Source organism: Lepidochelys olivacea, assembly GCF_965140295.1.
Source record: "Lepidochelys olivacea isolate rLepOli2 genome assembly, chromosome: 2".
NCBI lineage: Eukaryota > Metazoa > Chordata > Testudines > Cheloniidae > Lepidochelys > Lepidochelys olivacea.
Window position 1 is genome coordinate 3337416 of NC_140412.1, and position 21166 is coordinate 3358581.

Genomic DNA, 21166 nt, shown 5'->3' on the forward strand with positions numbered 1-21166 from the left:
CCTGGGGTGAGCACAGCGCCAGCGTCCCCTCTGTGATGAGCTGCAGAACGGCCACTGTACACCTGGGCTCGGAGGCATGCCGGCGCCACGCGGCCTGTGGTACCCTGTGCCCCCCACCACTGCCCAGGCCTCGCCCCTCTGCCTCTGCATGCCGGGCCTGCCTGCCGCCTGGGCCACTAACAGCTGCTGCTGCCCTGCCGGGGGGTCAGCACCCGCCAGAGCCAGCCGGGGAGTCGCTGCAGCTTGGCTGGCACTTGGCACTGCCTGACACTGGTAGGGGCAGAGCTCTGGCTGCCCAGGCCACAGCCAGCTGACTGATAAACCCACCGCTGTATGGAGAAGGCTGGTTGGTGTCAGGGCAGCTCCTGGCTAGGGGCGCTGGGCCCTGACGAGGGGCCAAGTCTCTGCCAGGCGTCAAGGGCAGAGCTCCCTGGGAAGGCAGGAGGGCTGGAGCCCAGGCGGGCAGTCTAGGAGGCGGGAAGGCCGTGTGGCCTGCCCTGAAGCAGAGTGGGACCCCTGGGGGGTCTGCCCCACTGTGAGGGTTTCTCCAAGGGACTGTTTACAAGGTGGGGGAGTGTCACAGCGGTCCTGTGGATCCGTGACAGTGGGGTAGGACGCTGCTTGTGGAGTAGGGGGGCGGGGTGAGGGCACAGCCTGGAGATACGGGTGGGGGGTCAGGGTGCTGCTGGGGGTAAGGACCAGGGGATCAGGGTGCCACCCTGATGTCAGATACAAAGAGGGTCAGGGCACCACTTGGGATAGGCACCGGGGGTGGGGGGGTGGGGATCAGGAGGGCTTGGCCTTGTTTCAGCACCCATCAGCCCACGGGCTCAGCCAGCAGAGCCGCTCTGGGTATGAGGAGCCGCCTGAAACCCAAGCCGCGGGCTTGGCCCATGTCCGCGGCCCGGGAGCTGGCCAGGCTGTGTGTGCCCGCCAGTGCGTCGGCAAGGCCAGCCCATGGGGCGCGAGCGCTGTCAGCAGTGGGCACCACTGGGGAAGGAGCAGCCCTCCTGCCCCAGCCAGCAGAAGCAGGTTCTCTTCAGCAGCCAGCTGGATGGCGCCATCCATGCACCACCTGCCCTGGACCCAACCTGCCACGAGGAGCAGGACAGCACGGCACGAGCCAGGGCCATGTGGGCGGCAGGAATCGAACCTGCAACCTGACTCCCAAAGCACCAGTGCTAAGGCCAGACCCTCCAACCCAGCAGTGCCCAGCAGGCTGCGATGTAGAGGGCGACATGGACGTGGGTCACCAGGACACTAGTAACAGACAGGGTCTTTCCTTCTACCATCTCACGGCACGTCCCGGGGCAGGGCAGGAGGGGAAACTGAGGCATGGGGAGGGGAAGGGGCTTGGTCACACATTACACGGCAAGTCAGTGGCAGAGCTGGGAAATGAACCCAGGTGTCCAGACCCCACTGAGGTGCCCTGACCCACCAGGTGAGGCTGCCTCTGCCAGGACAGTCCCAGGCATTTGTAGCCAGCGTCTCCAGGCAGCTTGTGTCACACAGGCAGAAGTGCGACTAGGACAGGCTGAGAATGGCCGGGCGCTTGCCCCCAGGACTGACCGTGCCAGCCCCAAAGGGGCTCTTGTCTCTGACTCACCCGTCGGGCACCCAGGGTTGATGACGCACAGCACTTTGGCAGGGTGCAGTGCCCCCGGCTTTCCCAAGTACCCGCCTTGATCTCCCCGATATCCAGGGCCCAGGCGCCTCCTCGTCCAGGTGGTACTGCACCCTGACGGCACCGGTCAGTGCTACGGCGTCCGCATAGAGAGGGTGCCCGGGCACCAGCAGCAGCATCCCCGCCCTCCCGGGGTCCTGCTCATTGACCACCAGGGGGAGGACAAACTGGGCAAGGAATCAGAGAGGTCAGACAGCTCGGCTCTGACCTCCCGGCCCCCAGGAACGTGGAACCCCCTGCTCCCAGTGACATACACCACCTCAATAGCTGAGCTCGCCCACCCCCACAGCTTCCAAACAGGGCCTGTCCAGCCCTAGGAACTAGGTGAGCCATCCACTCTCCCAGTGAGGCTGTAGGGAAAGCCCCAGTAACTGGGGGTGCTGTGGGGAGCGGGGTAGGGGCACTGGCTGTGGGGGAGCTCCCAGCTACTCCATTCCCAGCCTCACCCAGCAGGGGGTGCTGTGGGGAGCAGGGCAGGTGCTCTGGCGGGGGGAGGCGCTCCTGGCTACTCCAGTCCCAATCTCTCCCAGCTGGAGGCGCTGCAGGGGGGCGCAGGCTGGGAGCTCCCGGGCAGCTCGGCCATGGCAGACGGGGCGTTATGGTCTCTCACATGGTGCTAGGATTAGCGACTCGGTTACGTGGGGGAGCTTAGCAGCTGGAGGGGAGCCCGCCCCCCTGGCCCCGCACCTGGGCAGGGCAGTGCCCAGGTTACCTTGCCTATGAAGGTGATGGGTTTCCGGCCCATCACGTGTGGCTTGGAGCTGCAGTCAGTGATCTCCTGTCAGGGTCTGGGTGCGCCCTAGGGGAGGATCAGCTGACATTCCCCAGGGCCTGCTGCCCACGGCCCTCAGCACTCGTTACCCACATTGACCCAGTAACCCCACAGCCCCCTTCACCTCTGCGAGGCAGCTCTGGGCTAGCCCCTTCGAATACCTGGGAAACTGAGGCACAGAGTGAGGGAGGGATTTGCCGAAGGCCCCACAGCTCGTTAGTTGCAGAGCCACAAATAGAACCCAGGAGTCCTGGCTCCCAGGCCCACCCTCCCTCCTGAAACTGTGGGGCTCAGGGGCTGCCCCCGCCATGTACCAGGCTCACCCAGCAGCGAAGGACTGACCGTGCCCAGTTCATGCTGCAGCCCTTGCCAGGCGAGGTCCCAGCACACCTCCAGTCCCAGGCAGTGGGGGCCAGGGTCTCCAGGGTCTGCCCATTCCTCCAGCTCATCCTGGCGCTGGGGTTTCAGGACTGCTCTGAACACCGGGGCCAGGGCAGAGCGCCCACAGGATGCCCCCAGACTGGCACCTCCCCCTTGCAGTTGGTGACTGCAGGGGCCCTTTGCCAGAGCCCTGTGCCCTGCCCACAAACAGCCCGTGGTTGATGTTTAACCTGCCCTGTCCCTGCAGCTCAGCCCATTACACCAACGCTGGGCAGAGGAGAGCACACAGGCAGCCACCCGCCCGGGGCCATGTGGGGGCAACCCGAGATCTCCCCACATGTCGATTCCCTTGGCTCTCTCAGCCTGGCAGGCTGCTCCATTCACTCCCTGCCGTCTGGCCCGGGTTAGCCTGGGCAGAGAGGGGGCATGGGCTGTGCCCACATGGGCACTGAGACACGACGGGCCTGGCCTGGGAACAGGGTGAGTGTCTCCGCTCTGATCCCATGCCAGTGGCTCATAATGCCACCCAGCCCTGCTCAGTGGAGTAAAGCCTCCGAGTGGGGCTGCTGGCCACCTGCAGGCCTGTCTGGCTGACCCATCTCTCTCTGCAGCTCTAAGGCAACACAGAGTTAGTCCGGAGGTAAGGGAGGGTGATCACAATCCAGGTGCTCCCCAGCCAGGAGAGGAATCCACCTGGCACAAAATTGGCACAGCTGGCATCAATGCCCAGCAGAGACCAAGGTCCATGGAAACCTGGCTCCCCTTGGGGTGAATGTCTGCCCCAGATGGGCACACTAACCCCTTCCAGGCACCAGGGCCACCAAGCTTTGTGCCCATCCCGGACAGCTGGCAGGAGCCTGGCCAGGGCAGAGGCATCTGGTGTCTGAGCAGCAGGCATGGTCCCTTGGGAAGGAACATGCCTCTTAGCATCTCTCAGCTGTGCCCCTTGGCCAGACGCAGCAGGGCACCAGCGGGGATTGAACCCATGGCACGCAGCACCAAACCACAGGCAGGTGCGGCTCCAGCCCTTGGCTGAGTGACTAGCCGGCTGTGCTGGGGCAGGCCACTGGTGGGAGCCATGATCACACACCTGGTCCCAGGCATTATCCAAGTCACATACGGTGTCTCCGCTGCCCGTGGGCCACAGTGAGTCCCCGGGGAGCTGAGCTGGGTCAGAGCTGCGCTGGCCAAGCCTGCTCCGGCCCCCCCAGAACCAGCGAGGGGCCACGCACCATTCGCTAGTGCAGGGATTTTGCAGTGCACTAGGGGATGCCTGGGACACACAGTCCCAGGGGAGGGCTGGTCACAGCCGTGGGGCAGGCAGGCCCTGGCCCAGCCCTTGCCGAGGGGGAAGCAGACCCACGGGAGGGCATTGCAAAGCCCGCTGTGCAGAGCAGTGCCCAGGGGCAAGGACTCAGGCCCACCTAGAGCTGTAATGCCCCGAGTGTCCCCAAGGGGGCAGCATCTTCCCCTTGGTGTAAAGCATCCGTGGTGCTGCGGGGGCCCTGGCCAGGAAGGATGCTCGGGCATGTTGCAGGGGGCCGCTCCGCGCAGGGGGCTGGCTGGAGCCGAGCCTGCGGCCCCTGCCCTGTGCAGTGCTCCGGGGGAGGCAGCGCTAATGGCAAACCCAGCAGTGCCGGAGCTGAGGGCATCTCTCGGGCTCATTAACGAGTGACCCAAAGGGCCACCTTTGTCCTCTGGTGGGGGAAGGCGAATTGGACCTTCGAGCCGGTCTGCCCCCCCCCCCCCGGGCTTTCGGCAGCCCTGCAGCGAGGCAGGCAGCAGCCCCGCTGTGCGCCCAGTGCGGGGATGGCGGCGCGGAGGAAGGTCCTGACCCTGGACTCCGTGAATCCGCGCGTCAAAGGCTCCAGGCTCCCCACGCTGGGGCCCCTGCTGGAGAGGGCCTCGCAGATCCAGCGCCAGCTGGCACAGGTGAGGGGCATTCTGGGAAAGTGTTCGGGGTATTCTGGGCACCGGGGGGCACATGTCCTGGGTCCTGGCTGCGGGCGCTGGAAGTGCGGGTCTCTGCTGAACAGCGGCTCCAGCACCGGCCCCCTGGGCTGCCTGTTTGCTGCCCTTGCTGAACCCAGGGCACCGTTGCCTGCGTGGCCAGCCAGAGGGAGGCCTGTGGAACTGCCAGCACCACTGCCCCCGGGCATCGAGCGTCCTGCAGCCCAGCCCTGCCCTGGTGGGCCTTGGCAACCGGTTCGGTCAGTCTCACCTGGGCAGGGCCAGTCCCCAGCTCCCTGCCCTCTCACTGGGCCAGCCCCTAGCTCCCTGCCCCGATCCAGTCACCCCTCCTCACATCTCCCCCTGGGCGGGTGCACCAGCCTGGCTAGAAGAAAGGGGCTGCAGGGTGAGGGTGAATCTGGGCCAGCCAACCTGTGCCAGAGCTGCCCAGGGGGAGAAGGGCAAATGCAGCCTGTGCTGGGGAGCCTGTCCCCAGGGGAAGGGCGGGGAGGGTCCAGCTCTGGTAACGATGGCTCAAAGCCCCCCTCCCCCCCCCCCCGGTGGGGGCACTTTGCTCTCTGCCCCCAGGGAGAGGAGAAGCCCTTCCGGGAGGTCATCTGGTGCCACTCGAGGGACCCCCACGCTGCAGGCTGAAGACCCATCACCTTCCTACGCCAGGTGAGGAGCAAGAATCCCCCTTGCAGCCCCTGTGGAGAGCAGAGACCATCAGGACCCGCTGGGATGCCCCCCACACCCATTCCTGCCGCACCCCGTGTGGGAGGGAGCAGCTAGCAGGAAAGCCCCAGCCGGGTTTTCCCCCGCCCAGCTGCAATGCAGAAAGCAGCCTCTGCCCATCCCTGCCCCTGGCGCCATGCAGTGCCCCCAGCCATTCTCAGACTCAGGGGCACAGACCTGGGCCCTGGGGAGCTGCACAAAGCCAGCGACCAGCAGCCCCTGCCGTGGGGAGACCAGCTGAAATAGCAAGACATGCAAAGGGCAAGAGGGGAAACTGAGGCTCACAGTCACCCAGCTGCAGAGCTCAGGGTCATCCTGAGCATGAGCTTCCCCTACCTGTATGAGCTACCACCCATGTCATTGAGTCTCTTTATGAGTCCCCCCCCATGACCACCCCACAGCATACACGTCCCCCTCTCTACGCCCCTGGCCTTCCTCTGCCAGCTTCCATTGGAGCATCCCAACACGCAGGAGAAGCCCTGGGGTGAAAGTCATTCCCGCGTGGAGACCTAGCCTTGCGCGAGTCCTAATTCAGCCCTCAGACTCAGGCTTGAGTGGTGGCCTTGTGCCAAACACCCCCACCCCCACCCCCCAGTGCACTAGGCCTGGCAGGAAGGGGGAGTGAGCCCAGAGCCACGTGAGTCACATGGGGATGCAGGAGACTCAAGCCCAGATCTCATGACTCCCAGCCCCGGGCCCGACCCCCCCCTCCCCCATCCTCTGCCTGACCCCAATGCCACAGCTTGGGCCGGTTCCTGTCTGCGAGACCATGGCGGCCAGGAGAGCCCCCCGGCTGGCTCCACATTGGAGTTTACCCCTTAGTAGCTAATTGGGTCCTCATTCATTGTATAGCCTGCGCAAGCCCTCCCTTAGACTCCCTACTCTGGCCACCTGGTGGCGCTCACGTGCCACAGTGCGAGGGGCTGTGGGGCTTTACAGCACTGAGGGTGCTCTGGGCAGGAGTTAGGGTGGCTAGTGATCTCGACTGGGGCAAAGCCATGGGGCCAATCCGGCCGGCCGCTGCACTGCGCCTAGTGGGACACTAGCCGAAGGTCGTGCAAGGAGCCCCTCGTCAGGGCATGCTCCCCTGCTGTGCGGTCCTCGGAGCAAGGAGGGAGTCAGATCGGTTGCCCTGGAGCTGGCCGCGGCTCCGGCATCCTCTGCCGCCCTACAACGGACCAATGGCCCCAGGATCCTGCCCCTGAGTAATGGCCAATACCAGACGCGAAGCGCCCAGAAGCTGTAATGATGGGTATTGTCAGGGTTCCCTTCCCCACCCTGAACTCTGGGGTACAGACGTGGGGACCCGCACGAACGACTCCCTAAGCTTATTTCTACCATCTTAGGTTAAAAATTCCCCAAGGCACAAATCCCTTTTGTCCTTGGACGGTATTACCGCCACCGCCAAGTGATTTAAACAAACATTCAGGGAGGGCCTCTTGGAGCCCTATTCCCCCCCCCCAGATATCCCCCCAAGCCCTTACACCCCCTTTCCTGGGGAGGCTTGAGAATAATATCCTAACCAATTGGTTTTAAAGTGAGCACATATCAACCCCCCCTGGGTCTTAGGACACTGAAAATCAATCAGGTTCTTAAAAGAAGAATTTTATTTAAAGACTCCTGGTCAGGGACCGATGTACGTCAGCCGGGGTTTGCAGTGATGCCCCGAACAGAGCAGGATTTATTAGCCAAGGGGCACCCGGCCTCTCAAGTCCTTAGGTCAGCAGAGAAATGCAAAGGTGAAGGGCTGTCACCTCCCGTTTGGCACCGTCTCTGTCCGTCCCTGGGGGGAGCTGCTGTGTCTTTCCAAGGGGCAGCCCTTGCCCCAGCTGCCTGCCCCCTTTGCTCCCCAGCTCAAGGCCCTTGCTCTGTGGTCCTGCAGCCAGGTGGGGGAATCTCCTCCCTCCTGTCCCTGACCTGCACTGACGGGAGCTGGTCCTAGCCAGTCCTGAATGACCCATTGGTACCACCCCAGACGCTTACCTCACATGACCCCCACCCCAGGTCTCCTGCTTTGCCCAGGAGTATTTTAACCTTTCTGCAGCCACGGGGGAGTAAATCCCTGTCAAGTGCAGCCCTGCCCTGCTTCAGTCCGAGAGATCGGCCAGACCATTCCCAGCCCTCCCCACGCAATGCTCTGCCACGACAGGGGCTTCCTAGCCCCCAGCTGGGGTGACCGGATAATCTCGCCATGGGGGAGGGGAGGGAATGGGGCACCTTTCGGGGGGGTGGGTGGGTAGGAGGGAGCTGGGTCCAGTCTAAGGGTTGAATGTCCCACCCTCCCTTGCTGGCTGATCCGCCCCTGATTGCGGGGGGCTGGCTGCTTGGGAGGGCTGGGGGCTGAATGCAGGGAAAGGGGTGTTTTCCAAAGGGCACTTGGCTGGGCGTGGCTATTGGTGCGCTGGGCTGTCAGTCACCTTCGCTCCATTCCACCCCGTGCACTGACTGCCTCTGGGCTCTGCTGTTACAGGTGGCTGCCATCTGCGCTTACCCAGAGCTGCTGCATGCCGACTCCATGCCACGGGACGCCAAGCAGCGAGCCAGCCGCATCCTGCCAGAGCTGCACAGCTCCAGTGCGGGTACCTGAGCACCGCAGCCTCCGTCGGGATAGACTGCGCCCTGGGAGCTGGGCCTCCGGGCCCCGCCGCGCCCTGGAGTTGCAGCTGAAACCGTCAGAGAGAGGGGCCATTAGTGCCAGCTGTGGGGTGGGGGAGACAGTGCACTGGCCCCATCTGCGTTCCCCCCGGGCCATCGACTGGCCATGAACAGAGCTGGGGGGCCTTCCCCGTGGCTGATCCAGAGACGTTTGCCGGTGGAGGCACTGGCTGTGGTGGGGGCTGTGTGGCACAGAGTGGGGGGCTCTGCCAGGACCTGTGGGCTGGCTGACTGCCCCTGGTTCTGGGGGCAGAAGGAGCGGGAGGGTCCTTGCTCTTTGCCGTTCAGCGGCAGAGTCTGTACCTGACGCTGGGCTGGGTCCTTCTCCCAAGGAGCGTATAACATGGAGTACGTCACCGCTGCCATCCCCCAGAGGGTGGCCCGCTACCTGGAGAGGAGAGACGGGGGCATCCGGTGCGACCCCAGTGTCACGGAGTCCCCGGGCGATGCTCTGGAACTGCTCCCTACGATGCCAGTCAGGACTCTGGGGAAGTCTCCTCTCTGGGAGCAGCCTGTCTTCAGGACACACAGCTCACCCGGCTTCCACCTTCCTGGGTCTGACCTCGGAGCATTCAGCATCCTCTGCCCCTCCGTGCACTTCCCACAGCCAGTCCACTCATGCGGGGCTCCTGGGGAAGCCAGAGGGTCCTGCACCCCAACTCTGCAGTCAGACGTGACTCTCAGCCAGCCAGTAAAACAGAGATTTATTAGACGACAGGAACATGGTCTAAAACAGAGCTTGCAGGTGCAGAGAAAAGGACCCCTCAGCTGGGTCCATTTTGGGGGGCAGTGAACCAGACAACCACGTCTGCACTTCACTCCTTGTCCCCAGCCAGCCCCAAACTGAAACTCCCTCCAGCCCCTCCTCCTCTGGGCTTTGTCCCTTTCCCGGGCCAGGAGGTCACCTGATTCCTTCGTTCTCCAACCCTTTAGCTCTCACCTTGCAGGGGGGAAGGGCCCAGGCCATCAGTGGCCAGGAAACAGGGTGTCGGCCATTCTCTGTGTCCAGACCCCTGCACACACCTGCCCTCTAGGGCTCTGCAATGATCATACACCCTTACCCCACCCCCTAGATACTTAAGAACTGCCTAGGGGAAACTGAGGCACCCCCACACTATTCAGAGGAAACATTAAGAACAGTCCCACTTCGTCACATCTCTCCCCCCTTTGAGATTGAACTGAGCGGGGTCACTTTAGCCGGTGACCTGGGGAAGTTCGAAGCCATGAACAGTCTCATGAATGCCCCAGCATCTCTCCCATTCCTTGGTAGGAGTTACACCAGGCCCTTCCACTTTCACGCCCTCCCTTAGGTCGTGGGTGGTCGATAGCACTTGCAGGCTGCATGTGGGAATGTTTATGCGGCCTGTGCCCTTTGGCCACCCCAAAACCCCAGGGGGTCAAACTGGGATTGGGTCTTCTCCCCAATAAGAAAAGGAGGACTTGTGGCACCTTAGAGACTATAAATTGGTTAGTCTCTAAGGTGCCACAAGTCCTCCTTTTCTTTTTGCGAATACAGACTAACACGGCTGCTACTCTGAAACCTCCCCAACAAGCTGGCCAAACACAGCCACTTGGTTATAGGACTATTTAACTTTCTTAACAGCTTTCACTCCATCTGAGACCTTCTCAAAGCTATCCACACTGGATCTTTCAACAGGAACGTCAGTGGATCCATTCACAACAGAACATTTCTGGCTGTTAGGAACTGAAACTTTCTTGATTAAATCACTTTCACACTCTTCAGTTGCAGTAAACTGCTTGCAAAGACTCCATGAGGATTCCTTTCCCTGGGGCTTTTCTATGCAACAATTCACCCCTCCCAGAAATTCTGCTCTTACCCTCTTTCCCTAGGGCTTGCTCTAGAGGAACACTTTCCTGAGCAACAACAGACTCTTTCTGGGTCTCCCTTACATCCAGAATTACCTCCGGCCCATCCGGCAGATTCCTACATAATCCCCTTTCAGGCAAACTCACAGACTTCCTAGATAAAAGGTCAGAAGCATTCTCCTTCCCTTTGCCACACAAGTTCAGGAATCTTTTCCTGCTTGCTACAGGTTTCCACACCCTCAGTAGGTAGCACAATCAAATCACCTTCACGCTCTCCTTGTGCCCTGGCTAGGATCTCACCCTGATTAGTCAGAGTTGCGACACCCTTTCCCAACAACACACTAGCAACAGGCAAAATACAAGCACCAGAATTGTCTGGTCTCTGGGATTTTACATAGACACTAACTGGATGCGACCTAGTTACAGGGCCATTCTCCCGAGCAGACACAAACTTAGGGCCATTCCCTTCCTGGGCTTTAGCTGAATCCAGAACCAGCTCTGAGACAACTGCACGACCCTCAACCATCACAGGCTGAAAGGCCCCTTCTGTCTGCTCCACAGACAAAGAGCCGGACACACTTTCTCCTTTCCCAGACACCCAGCTTGGGATCTCATTCCCCTTGTCCCAGCACACAAGGCTGGTCACAGACAACTGCTTGGAGTCCAGGGTAGCTCCCTCCATAGGCAAGTCAATACCCCTGACAGACACAGGCACATTTCCTTCACTGTCACAATTCTCCACCCAGCTAACAGGTAAGGGCCAGGGCCTCTCATCTTCCACTCTCCTCGCCTTCCCACCCTGCTGACTAGACACAGCCATCAGCTCACAAGGCTGCCTAGGCCCATCCAGACTTTCCTTACCCAGCACCTTGCCAGATCCCCTGCCCTGCCTGTGTCTCCCCCCACTCAGCTGGGGTCTCAGCTCCCCCCGTGCTCAGCGCTGCCCTTGCTGTCCTAGTGGGGGTAGGCAGCGAGCTCGCTGCATTCCTCACTGCATCAGAGCCAGTGTGAGCCCCCTCTCCAGTGTGCAAGGGGGCGGGGAGCCCCAGGGGTCTGGTTACAGGCAGGCAGGTAGCCTAAGCCTAGCGGCTCCTCCCTGCTGCCAGCCAGGTCATCTGCATTTGCACTGACCATTTCCCTCTCCACCGATTGGTTCCCTGGATTCAAATTCAAACTCTCGGCAGTTACCGGAGCAGGGCCTGGATCCTGTCCCAAAGAGACCCAGTCACCCCACAACAGGGTCTCACAGTCGATATCCCGGAGAACCCCAACAGCCAGCCAGCCCCACCCCTCCTGGGTCTGCACAGGGATCTGGGCCATAGGCAGGGTGAGGGGCTTCGTCCCTGGGACCCTCACCCAGCTCCTCAGCATCTGAGGCTGCACCACCCAGGGCCTGACACCAGTTCTCTCTGTCCCAGGACCTCGCCACCCCACGAATGTCTCCCCATTGACCATCACCTTCCACTCCCACTGGGGGTCCGAGGGGCCTGGCCCCAGGAAACTCCACACAGACATATAGGTTGGGGTCAGGAGTGGGAGCCTGTCCACCTCCCCACCCATCTGGCTGACGGAGTCTATGGCCTTGGGACCCAGCAAGGGAGCTAGACACCGGGGCTTTTCCGCAGGGTCCCCCTGGTTCAAATCGCCAGCCTGCTCAAAGGCAGTGAGGTGGCATCCACATCTGCCCCCCTCCTTAACCAGGGGCAGCAATTTAGTCTCGAGGTTCCCTGCGGAACTGGCCCCCCGGGGTCTATCCCCACTCACCCCTGGGGGGTCCCCTATGTCTATCCGCTCCCCCACCGCCAGTTCATGCTGCTGCTGCTTCTGCAGCTCTTTCTCGGGCTCTCGCTGTCTCCCACGGTCCTCTTGCTCTCTCGGACTCAGCTCCAATCCCGTCCGTCTCCAATCCGCCGATGGGGAACCCGATCGTGAAGACCCTCGTCTGGTCGGGGACAGGAGTCTTGGCGATGCCTGGCTCCCACTCCAGCTGCTCCCAGATCCTGCTATAGCCCCATTTGAGATCAGGAATCTGTCCCTTAGAGCGGTCATCCTCCTCCAGCTGCACGATGAACTGTGCTTTGGTGAACTTTCCAATGCTCAACCCTCTCTTTCTGCACAGGGTTACAATGTCCTTCTTAAGGAGACGGTGACAGGCCATCACTCCGCTCCTCCCAAGTTGTTGTGGACTCACAGGACTGTGTGCTCTCAGCTCCCCACGGTTTCCAGGGAGAACCCCTAGTGTGCCAGCCCTTCTCAAGGTCACCACCTCTTTGCAAGGGTCGAGCTGCAGACTCCTCCACCCCTGGGACCGCTCGCTGCAATCCCCGGGGGACCCTGTTACTGCAAAAGTCCTTCTCTCTGGTCACACACTTCCAGGGGTTAACCGCCCCCTGAAACCGTCTCTCTCTGAATCTTCAGCACACCTGGTCCCCGTCACTCCCCCTTCGTTTTACTGCTCCCCAGTCACTTACTGCAAGAAGCGCCGTCCATGGGGTGCAGTACATCCCACCGCTGCCACCAGTTGTCACGGAGTCCCTGGGCGATGCTCTGGAACTGCTCCCCATGAAGCCAGTCAGGACTCTGGGGAAGTCTCCTTTCTGTGAGCAGCCTGTCTGCAGGACACACAGCTCACCCGGCTTCCACCTTCCTGGGTCTGACCTCGGAGCATTCAGCATCCTCTGCCCCTCCGCGCACTTCCCACAGCAAGTCCGCTCATGTGGAGCTCCTGGAGAAGCCAGAGGGTCCTGCCCCACAACTTCGCAGTCAGACGTGACTCTCAGCCAGCCAGTAAAACAGAGATTTATTAGACGACAGGAACATGGTCTAAAACAGAGCTTGCAGGTGCAGAGAACAGGACCCCTCAGCTGGGTCCATTTTGGGGGGCAGTGAGCCAGACAACCACGTCTGCACTTCACTCCATGTCCCAGCCAGCCCCATACTGAAACTCCCTCCAGCCCCTCCTCCTCTGGGCTTTGTCCCTTTCCTGGGCCAGGAGGTCACCTGATTCCTTTGTTCTCCAACCCTTTAGCTCTCACCTTGCAGGGGGGAAGGGCCCAGGCCATCAGTGGCCAGGAAACAGGGTGTCGGCCATTCTCTGTGTCCAGACCCCTGCACACACCTGCCCTCTAGGGCTCTGCAATGATCAAACACCCTTACCCCACCCCCTAGATACATAAGAACTGCCTAGGGGAAACTGAGGCACCCCCCACACTATTCAGAGGAAACATTAAGAACAGTCCCACTTCGTCACACCCAGGAACATCGTCACATGTGGGGGCATCACCATGGCCATAGCAGTGAGTCTACCCAGCAATCTGCCCAGACCCCAGTCTCTGCTGCTGGCCATGAGCAGCTCCAGACGACCTCAGGGGAGATGCTGCAGCCCCCAGGTGAGGTGGAGTTGGCCACTGTCCCAGGGAGATAACGGGGGGGCTTTAGAGCTCTCAGCCAGAGCTCCCGAAATAGGAGAATCCCCTGTGCTGGGAGGGCCGAGGAGGGGCTAGAAGAGGGGCCGGGACAAGGCCAGGGCTTAGTAATGGGCCACCTGGGTCCCTGCTGTAACGCCAGCGACGCTGGGCCAAGGCCTTCAGGCGGGGACTGCTGAGGGGCAGCAGGCCCATCAGCAGAGAGGGTCCCACCCAGAAGGTCCTGCCAGCCCTTGTCCTCCCTCGCCCCAGTGGTGTTGCGTGAGCCCGGGGCAGCCTGTGCTCTCTCTTCCTCCTCCAGGATTTCCTCTCCCTGGTGGTCAATGAGCTGGACCCCAGGAGGGCGGGCATGCTGCTGCCGGTGCCCGGGCACCCTCTCTATGCGGATGCTGTCGGCCTGGCCGGTGCTGTCGGGGTGCAGTACCACCTGGACGAGGAGGGCGGCTGGGCTCTGGACGTTGGGGAGATCAGGTGGGTGCTCGGCCAAGCCAGGGGGTACTGTCCCCCCAAAGTGCTATGTGTCATCAACCCCGGGTACCCGACGGGTGAGTCAGAGAGAGCGGCCCCCTGCCCCACTCTGCCCTCATCAGCTCTCCTCCAGTGCGCCTCGGGTTGCTGGGGAGCAGGCAGCCTGACCCTGCTGTGGGTCCCGCAGGGAACCCACCTTGAGGATCTGCTGGGCTCTTCCCCGTAACTGCTGCACCCTGGCACCCAGACGCCAGGCCCTGGTTCACCCAGCGCTGCCCCGCCCAGGAGGAGAGCCCAGTGGGGTCAGGGCCCACAGCACGGGGTGGGAGATCACAGCCAGGGCCATCAACGCACAGAGCCTCTCTGGGGCAGGACGGAAAGGCCATAGTCTCCCAGGGAAGCTAGGAGAACAGCACACTCTGGCTGCCTCAGACACAGGCCCTTGGCACGGAGCAAACCCCATTCCCTGGCCTGCCTTGCCCGGGTGACGCATCAGCCAGGAGGCAGAGGGGCAAGAAATGGCTGTGAAAGCTTTGTGGGGCAGGGGAGGGAGACAGCACCCAGCACCAGCGACACACCCTGCTGGCTGCGGGGGGCAGGGGCCCTGGCTGATAGGGCAAGCGGGCAGCAGCAGCCCTGGCTCACAGGGAAAACTGGGAGGGAGGGGGGACTGGGTAGCAGGGCCCCAGCCTGCAGCTGAGGAGTAGAAGGGGTTCTCAGCAGGTGGTGTTGGCTGGAACGATCAGGGTGGGAGCGGCCAGGCCAGGCTGGCAGGATGGCTCCACATCTGACTCAGTCCCGGCCTTGGCAGACCGGGCGACCCCACCCTCTGCCATGGGGGACTTCAATCTGAGCGACATATGCTGAAGGTCTCATGCTGCCAGTACTAAAACATTCTTGGAATTTCTAAACATTATAGATGACAATTTCCTAACTCAAAAAGTGTTGCAGCCAACGGAGAGAATTATTAGACCTTGTCCTAACAGATAAAGAGGAACTGATCACAGAACTAAAAGTTAATGGTAGCTTAGGTACAAGTGACTTGACTGGATCACATTGATAATGCACAAGCAGAATAAAGTCTAGACCACTCATGTATATAAAAATCCAAAATCATACCATTGAGGAAGAAGGCCATGGTGTTTGAAAAAAACAACCTGGATTATAGTGGAAGTGAAGGCAGCTGTAAAAAATAATATATATATATACAATAAATGGAAGAAAGGGGAAACTGATAGTAATGAATATAAATCAGGAGTTAGGAATTGTAGAAAATTGATAAGGGAAGCAAAGGGACACAAGGCGAATGCTAAGGCCAGCAGGGTTAAAGACAATAAGAAGGCGTTTTTAAATATATTAGGAACAAAAAGAATCCTCACAACAGTATTGGTCCATTGCTAGATGGAAATGGTAGAACTATCAATAATAATGCAGAAAAAGCGGAACTGTTCAATAAATATTACTGTTCTGAATTTGGGGAATAAACAAATGATACACTCTCATCATACAGTGGTGACAACATCCTTCATTCCACTAGTATCTCTGGAGGATGTTAAACAGAAGGTAATAAAGTCAGACATTTTAAAATCAGCAGGTCCAGATAACTTTCATCCAAGAGTTTACAAAGAGCTGGATGAGGAGCTCACTGAACCATTAATGTTGATTTTCAGTAAGTTTTGGAACACTTGGGAAGTTCTGGAAGACTGAAAGAGAGCTAATGTTATGCCAGTTTTTTAAAAGGATAAACAGGATGACTTGGATGATTATAGGCCTGTCAGCTTGACATTGGTCCCAGGCAAGATGGTGGAACAGCTGATATGGGACTCAATTGATAAATAATGAAAGGAGGGTAATATAATTAATGCAAATCAAAATGGGTTTATGTAAAATAGATCATGTCATACTAACTTGATATCTTTTTGCATGACTCTGCACTTGTCCTTGTTGAACCTCATCAGATTTCTTTTGGCCCAATCCTCCAATTTGTCTAGGTCGCTCTGTATCCTATCCCTACCCTCCAGCATATCTACCTCTCCTCCCAGTTTAGTGTCATCTGCAAACTTGCTGAGGGTGCAATCCACACCATCCTCCAGATCATTTATGAAGATATTGAACAAAACCGGCCCGAGGACCGACCCTTGGGGCACTCCACTTGATACCGGCTGCCAACTAGACATGGAGCCATTGATCGCTACCCGTTGAGCCCGACAATCTAGCCAACTTTCTACCCACCTTATAGTGCATTCATCCAGCCCATACTTCTTTAACTTGCTGGCAAGAATACTGTGGGAGACCGTGTCAAAAGCTTTGCTAAAGTCAAGGAACAACACGTCCACTGCTTTCCCCTCATCCACAGAGCCAGTTATCTCATCATAGAAGGCAATTAGGTTAATCAGGCATGACTTGCCCTTGGTGAATCCATGCTGATTGTTCCTGATCACTTTCCTCTCCTCTAAGTGCTTCAGAATTGATTCCTTGAGGACCTGCTCCATTATTTTTCCAGGGACTGAGGTGAGGCTGACTGGCCTGTAGTTCCCAGGATTCTTCTTCTTCCCTTTTTTAAAGGTGAGCACTACATTAGCCTTTTTCCAGTCGTCCGGGACTTCCCCCGATTGCCATGAGTTTTAGACTGATAATGAAGAGGCCATATCACTGATACAGAGCGATCTAGACCACTTGGTAAACTGCGTGCAAGCAAACAATTTGTGTATTAATATGGGAAAATGTAAATGTGTACCTCTGGGAACAAAGAATATAGGCCGTTCTTACAGGCTGGGGGTGGTCATGGTGGAGAATAAGCTGAATACATGCTCCCAGGGTAACGCTGTGGCCAGAAGAGCAAATGGGATCCTAGGATGCAGAAACAGGGAAATCTCGAGGAGGAGCAGAGAGGTTATGTCACCTCTGTATGCGGCCCTGGTGTGAGCGCTGCTGGGATCCTGGGTCCAGTTCCAGCCTCCACAATTCAAGAAGGATGTTGATAAATTGGAGAGGAGTTAGAGAAGAGCCATGAGAATGATTCCAGGATTAGAAAACCTGCTTACAGGGGTAGACTCAAGGAGCTCCATCTATTTAGCTTAACAAAGAGAAGATTAAGGAATAAGTTGATCACACTCTGTAAGTATCTACATGGGTGGGGTGACCAGATGTCCTGATTTTATAGGGACAGTCCCAATTTTGGCAGCTTTTTCTTATATAGGCACCTATTATCCCCCCACCCCCATCCCGATTTTTCACATTTGCTGTCTGGTCACCCTATACTTGGTAATAGCCTCTTTGATCTAGCCGAGACAGGTCTAACAGCATCCAATAGCTGGAAGCTGAAGCTAGACATATTCACGCTGGAAATAAGGTGTACGTTTACCAAGGGCAGTGGGGGTTTCTCGATCACTGACAGGGTTTAAATCCAGATGGGCTGTGTTTCTAACAGCTGTGCTCTGGGAATGACCTGAGGGCAGGGCTCTGGCCTGTGTTACACAGGAGGTCTGACTGGGTGATCACAATGGTCCTTTCTGGCCTTGGAGCCTGGGAAGCTAGGAAAGAGAGACAATAGTGGTTCTTATTGGGGTCCCTGCTGGGAGGCCGGGGGAGGGGGACAGAAGTGCCTGGGTGCCCTCTCCAGTCCAGTCTCTATTCCAGCAAATAGGAGCTCCCAGGTTTCCAGGCCAGGCTCAGTTAGCGTCTCTCACTGGGACCCCTCTGCACTGGCTCCCTGCCCAGCCATTGCCAACTCTCACAGACCCACACAGACCTGCTCCTGGCACTCACAGCCTGCTCTCCGGCTCCTGCGGCAGCTGATTCTGCACACAGGTCCCTGGGGTCTGTTCCCTGCACCTGGTGTCCGATCTGCTTTCAGCTCGCCACAGAGCCACCACCCTCCTTCCCCATGGGCCAGGTCACCGCCTGGGGCAGGGCCCCCTCCCGTGGGCAGGGGTATGTGCCTGCGTGTTCATCCTAGGGGTCATGGATCAGCGGGGAGGGGGTTGTTTCATCAGGAGACAGATCAAACCAGGGGCACAGATCCTGTAGTTACTGCTGGGGGGGGCCTAATCCACCCTAGTGCCAATGGGGCTTGGGGCAGAATCCTCTCCTAGCACCAACTCCATGGGGAAGAGCCTTGCTGGCAGCTGATGGCACTGACTCTAGAGGTGGAAGAGCCCTGACCAGTCCAGCCCCTTCTACCCTGAAGCCCCCCAGCTGTGCCCCAGGGCTCTGACTCTCAGTGACCGGGGTGCAGGGGTGGGCATGGCCCCTGGAGCTCACCTCTTCTCTGCTCAGGCAGGGGCGCTTTCCGGGCTGGCTTCTTTGAGCTTGCGAACATCGACCCAGCAATCATGAAATGCTTCTGCTCCTGGGGAATGTCCGTCTACCCCCTGATCCTGGGCCAGGTTCTGCTGGATGCCCTGATGGAGCCGCTGCTGCCTGGGGACCCCTCCTGCCCGCACCTTTATGGCAGTGGGTGCTGCATGCTGCATGGCAGGGTGGGAGGGATGGGGGAGTGGGGAGGGACACAGCTGCAGGGTGCAGGGAAAGGCATGCTGGGGGAAAGCAAGGCAGGATGGTCAGGGACTGGGGATGCAGCACCTGGGTTCAGGGGGAGAGGCAGAGACGCTAGGCAGAACATGCCAAGGGCAGGTCCAGAGCACAGGTAAGGGGTGAGGGCACAGGTGGCTCCAGGGCATGGCAGGTGAAGAAGCAAGAGGGCATGGTGCTGAGGGTTGATGCTGGGGCACAGCCGACAGCTGGGGTGTGGCAGAGTCAGGGCGGCTCGAGGGATGCCAGGGTGGTGCCCAGCTCAGGAGGAACCAGTCTCCTCTGCTGCTGAGCTGAGCCCATCAGGCAACACTTGGCCTGGGGCCGGGGCAGGTGTTGGTGGAGAGCTTGGCCCCCCGAGCTGCTCTGGGGCTGCAGGCTAGTGGTTAGAGCAGCATCTGACAGCCAGGGCTCCGGGTTCTACCCCTGTCTCTAAGCGGGAGAGGAGTCTAGTGGTTACAGCAAGGAGCAGGACTCCTGGGTTCTAGTCCCAGAGGATAACACCTGCCTCCCCCACTCAGTGCTGTGGGTCTCTCTCTTGGCTCCCAGGGGAAGCAGGCAGCGCTGAGCAACCTGGCCCACAAAGCGCAGCTGACCCAGGAGATCTTCGGCCCGGTGCCCGGGATCCGCTGTAACCCCGTGCAGGGCGCCATGTACTCCTTCCCCAGGATCCAGATCCCAGCCAGGGCGGTGCAGGAGGCCCAGGTGAGAACCGGGCATGGAGCAGCCCAGTGGTGGGTGGGGAGCAGGCGTGGCCCAGCCCAGCCAAGAGCATGGGGCGTGACCCTCCTGACGCCCTGTCTTCCTCCTAGGCCCTCAGTCTGGAGCCTGATTTCTTCTTCTGTCAGAAGCTGCTGGAGGCGACGGGGATCGTGCTGGCCCCAGAGAGCACCTTCGGGTCAGTGATGGGGTTTGGTGATGGAGGCGTGGGGATGGGTGAGAAGGTGGGGTTGGGAACTCTGCCCGCTGAGGGTTCAGTGGCCCAGCCCTGAGGCTCTCAGCCCTTCTCTTCAGAGGGTCGCTCAGGGAAGAACCCCCAGCCCAGGCAGGAGCGAGGTCTTAGCCCAGCACCTTCTCCCCAGTGACCTTCTCTACCCCTCCTCAGGGTGATGCTGCTGCCCTCAGTGAAGACGCTGAGGATTGTCTTACAAACCACTGCAGACTTCCACTCCCAGTTCCTGCAGCAATATTCCTGAAGAGTGGGTAATTATTCCTGGTAGTTACATTGAAGAAGATGGGGATTAATTTGAGAATTGAAAGGTGGATAAAGAGGAGACTACAATGGGCCATACTGAAAGGTGATCTGTCAGGCCGGAGGGAGACTACAGGTGGAATTCTTCAGGGATCGGTCTTGGGACCAATCATATTTCACATCTTTATTAATGTCCTTGGCACAAAAAGTGGGAGTTTGCTAATAAAATTTGCAGATGACACAAAGTTGGGAGGTATTTTCAATATGGAGGAGGACTGGAATATCATACAAGAAGGTCTGAATGACTTTGAAACCTGGGATAATAGCAATAGGATGAAATTTAATAGTGCAACATGCAAGGTCAGGCACTTAGGGACGAACAAGAATTTTTGCTATAAGCTTATCAGTTGGAAGTGACAGAGGAGGGGAAAGACCTGAGTTGATCACAGGATGACTATGAGCTGCCAATGTGAGGCGACCATGAAAAAGGAGAATGCAGTCCGAGGATGTATCAGGCGAGGTGTTTTCAGTAGAGACAGGGAAGTGTTAGTACATTATACAAGGCACTGGTGAGCCCTCATCTGCAACACTGTGTGCAGCTCTGGTCTCCCACATTTAAGAAGGATGAATTCAAACTGGAACAGGTGCAGAGAAGGGCTACTAGGATGATCCGAGGAATGGCAAACCTGTCTTATGAGAGGAGACTCAAGAGCTTGGCTTGTTTAGCCGAACCAAAAGAAGGCTGAGGGGAGATCTGCTTGCTCTCTGTAAATACATCAGAGGGATAAATACCAGGGAGGGAGAGGAGTTATTTATGTTAAGCACCAATGTGGACACAAGACCAAAGGGATATAAACTGGCCAGCAACAAGTTTAGGCTTGAAATTAGACGAAGGTTTCTAACCATCAGAGGAGTGAAGTTCTGGAGCAGCCTCCCAAGGGGAGCAGTCAGGGTAAAAAAACCTAACTGGCTTCAAGGCTGCGCTTGATATGTTTACGGAGGGGATGGTACGATGGGACTGCCTGCAATGGCGTGTCGCCGATCTGCGACTGCTAGCAGCAAATACCTCCAACGGCTGGTGATGGGATGCTAGCCGGGGAGGGCTCTGAGTTACGATGACAGAGATTCTTTCCCAGGTGTCTGTCTGGTGGGTCTTGCCCACATGCTCAGGGTCTAACTGGCCATATTTGGGATTGGGAAGGAATTTTCCCCTGAGTCATATTGGCAGAGACCCTGGGGATTTTTCACCTTTCTCTGCGGCATGGGGCATGGGTCACTTGCAGGTTTAAACAAGTGTAAATGGTGGATTTTCTGTAAGGTGTTGTCTTCAGATCATGATGTGAGGACGTCAGTAACTCAGCCAGAGGTTAGGGGTTTGTTACAGGAGTGGGTGGGTGAGGGTCTGTGGCCTGCAATGTGCAGAATGTCAGACTAGATGATCATGCTGGTCCCTTCTGACCTTTAAGCCTATGAGTCTACAGAAAGTCAATGTCTCCTTTGGCCATTTGCCCACAGCAGAGTCACAATACAAAGTGCCACGAATG

General features: G+C 58.5%; 1 protein-coding gene across 1 annotated transcript; it reads left to right on the forward strand.

Annotated features, from left to right (window-relative positions):
- Positions 1–4646: 4646 nt before the first annotated feature.
- Positions 4647–19626, forward strand: LOC311515693 (alanine aminotransferase 2-like; the record flags this gene model as incomplete). Its single annotated transcript, XM_084618937.1, has 9 exons — positions 4647–4769; positions 7993–8101; positions 8510–8591; positions 13261–13393; positions 13731–13974; positions 18176–18378; positions 18980–19135; positions 19243–19328; positions 19536–19626. 9 exons carry the CDS (start codon positions 4647–4649, stop codon positions 19624–19626), a joined length of 1227 nt encoding a protein of 408 aa, XP_084475063.1.
- Positions 19627–21166: the final 1540 nt, after the last annotated feature.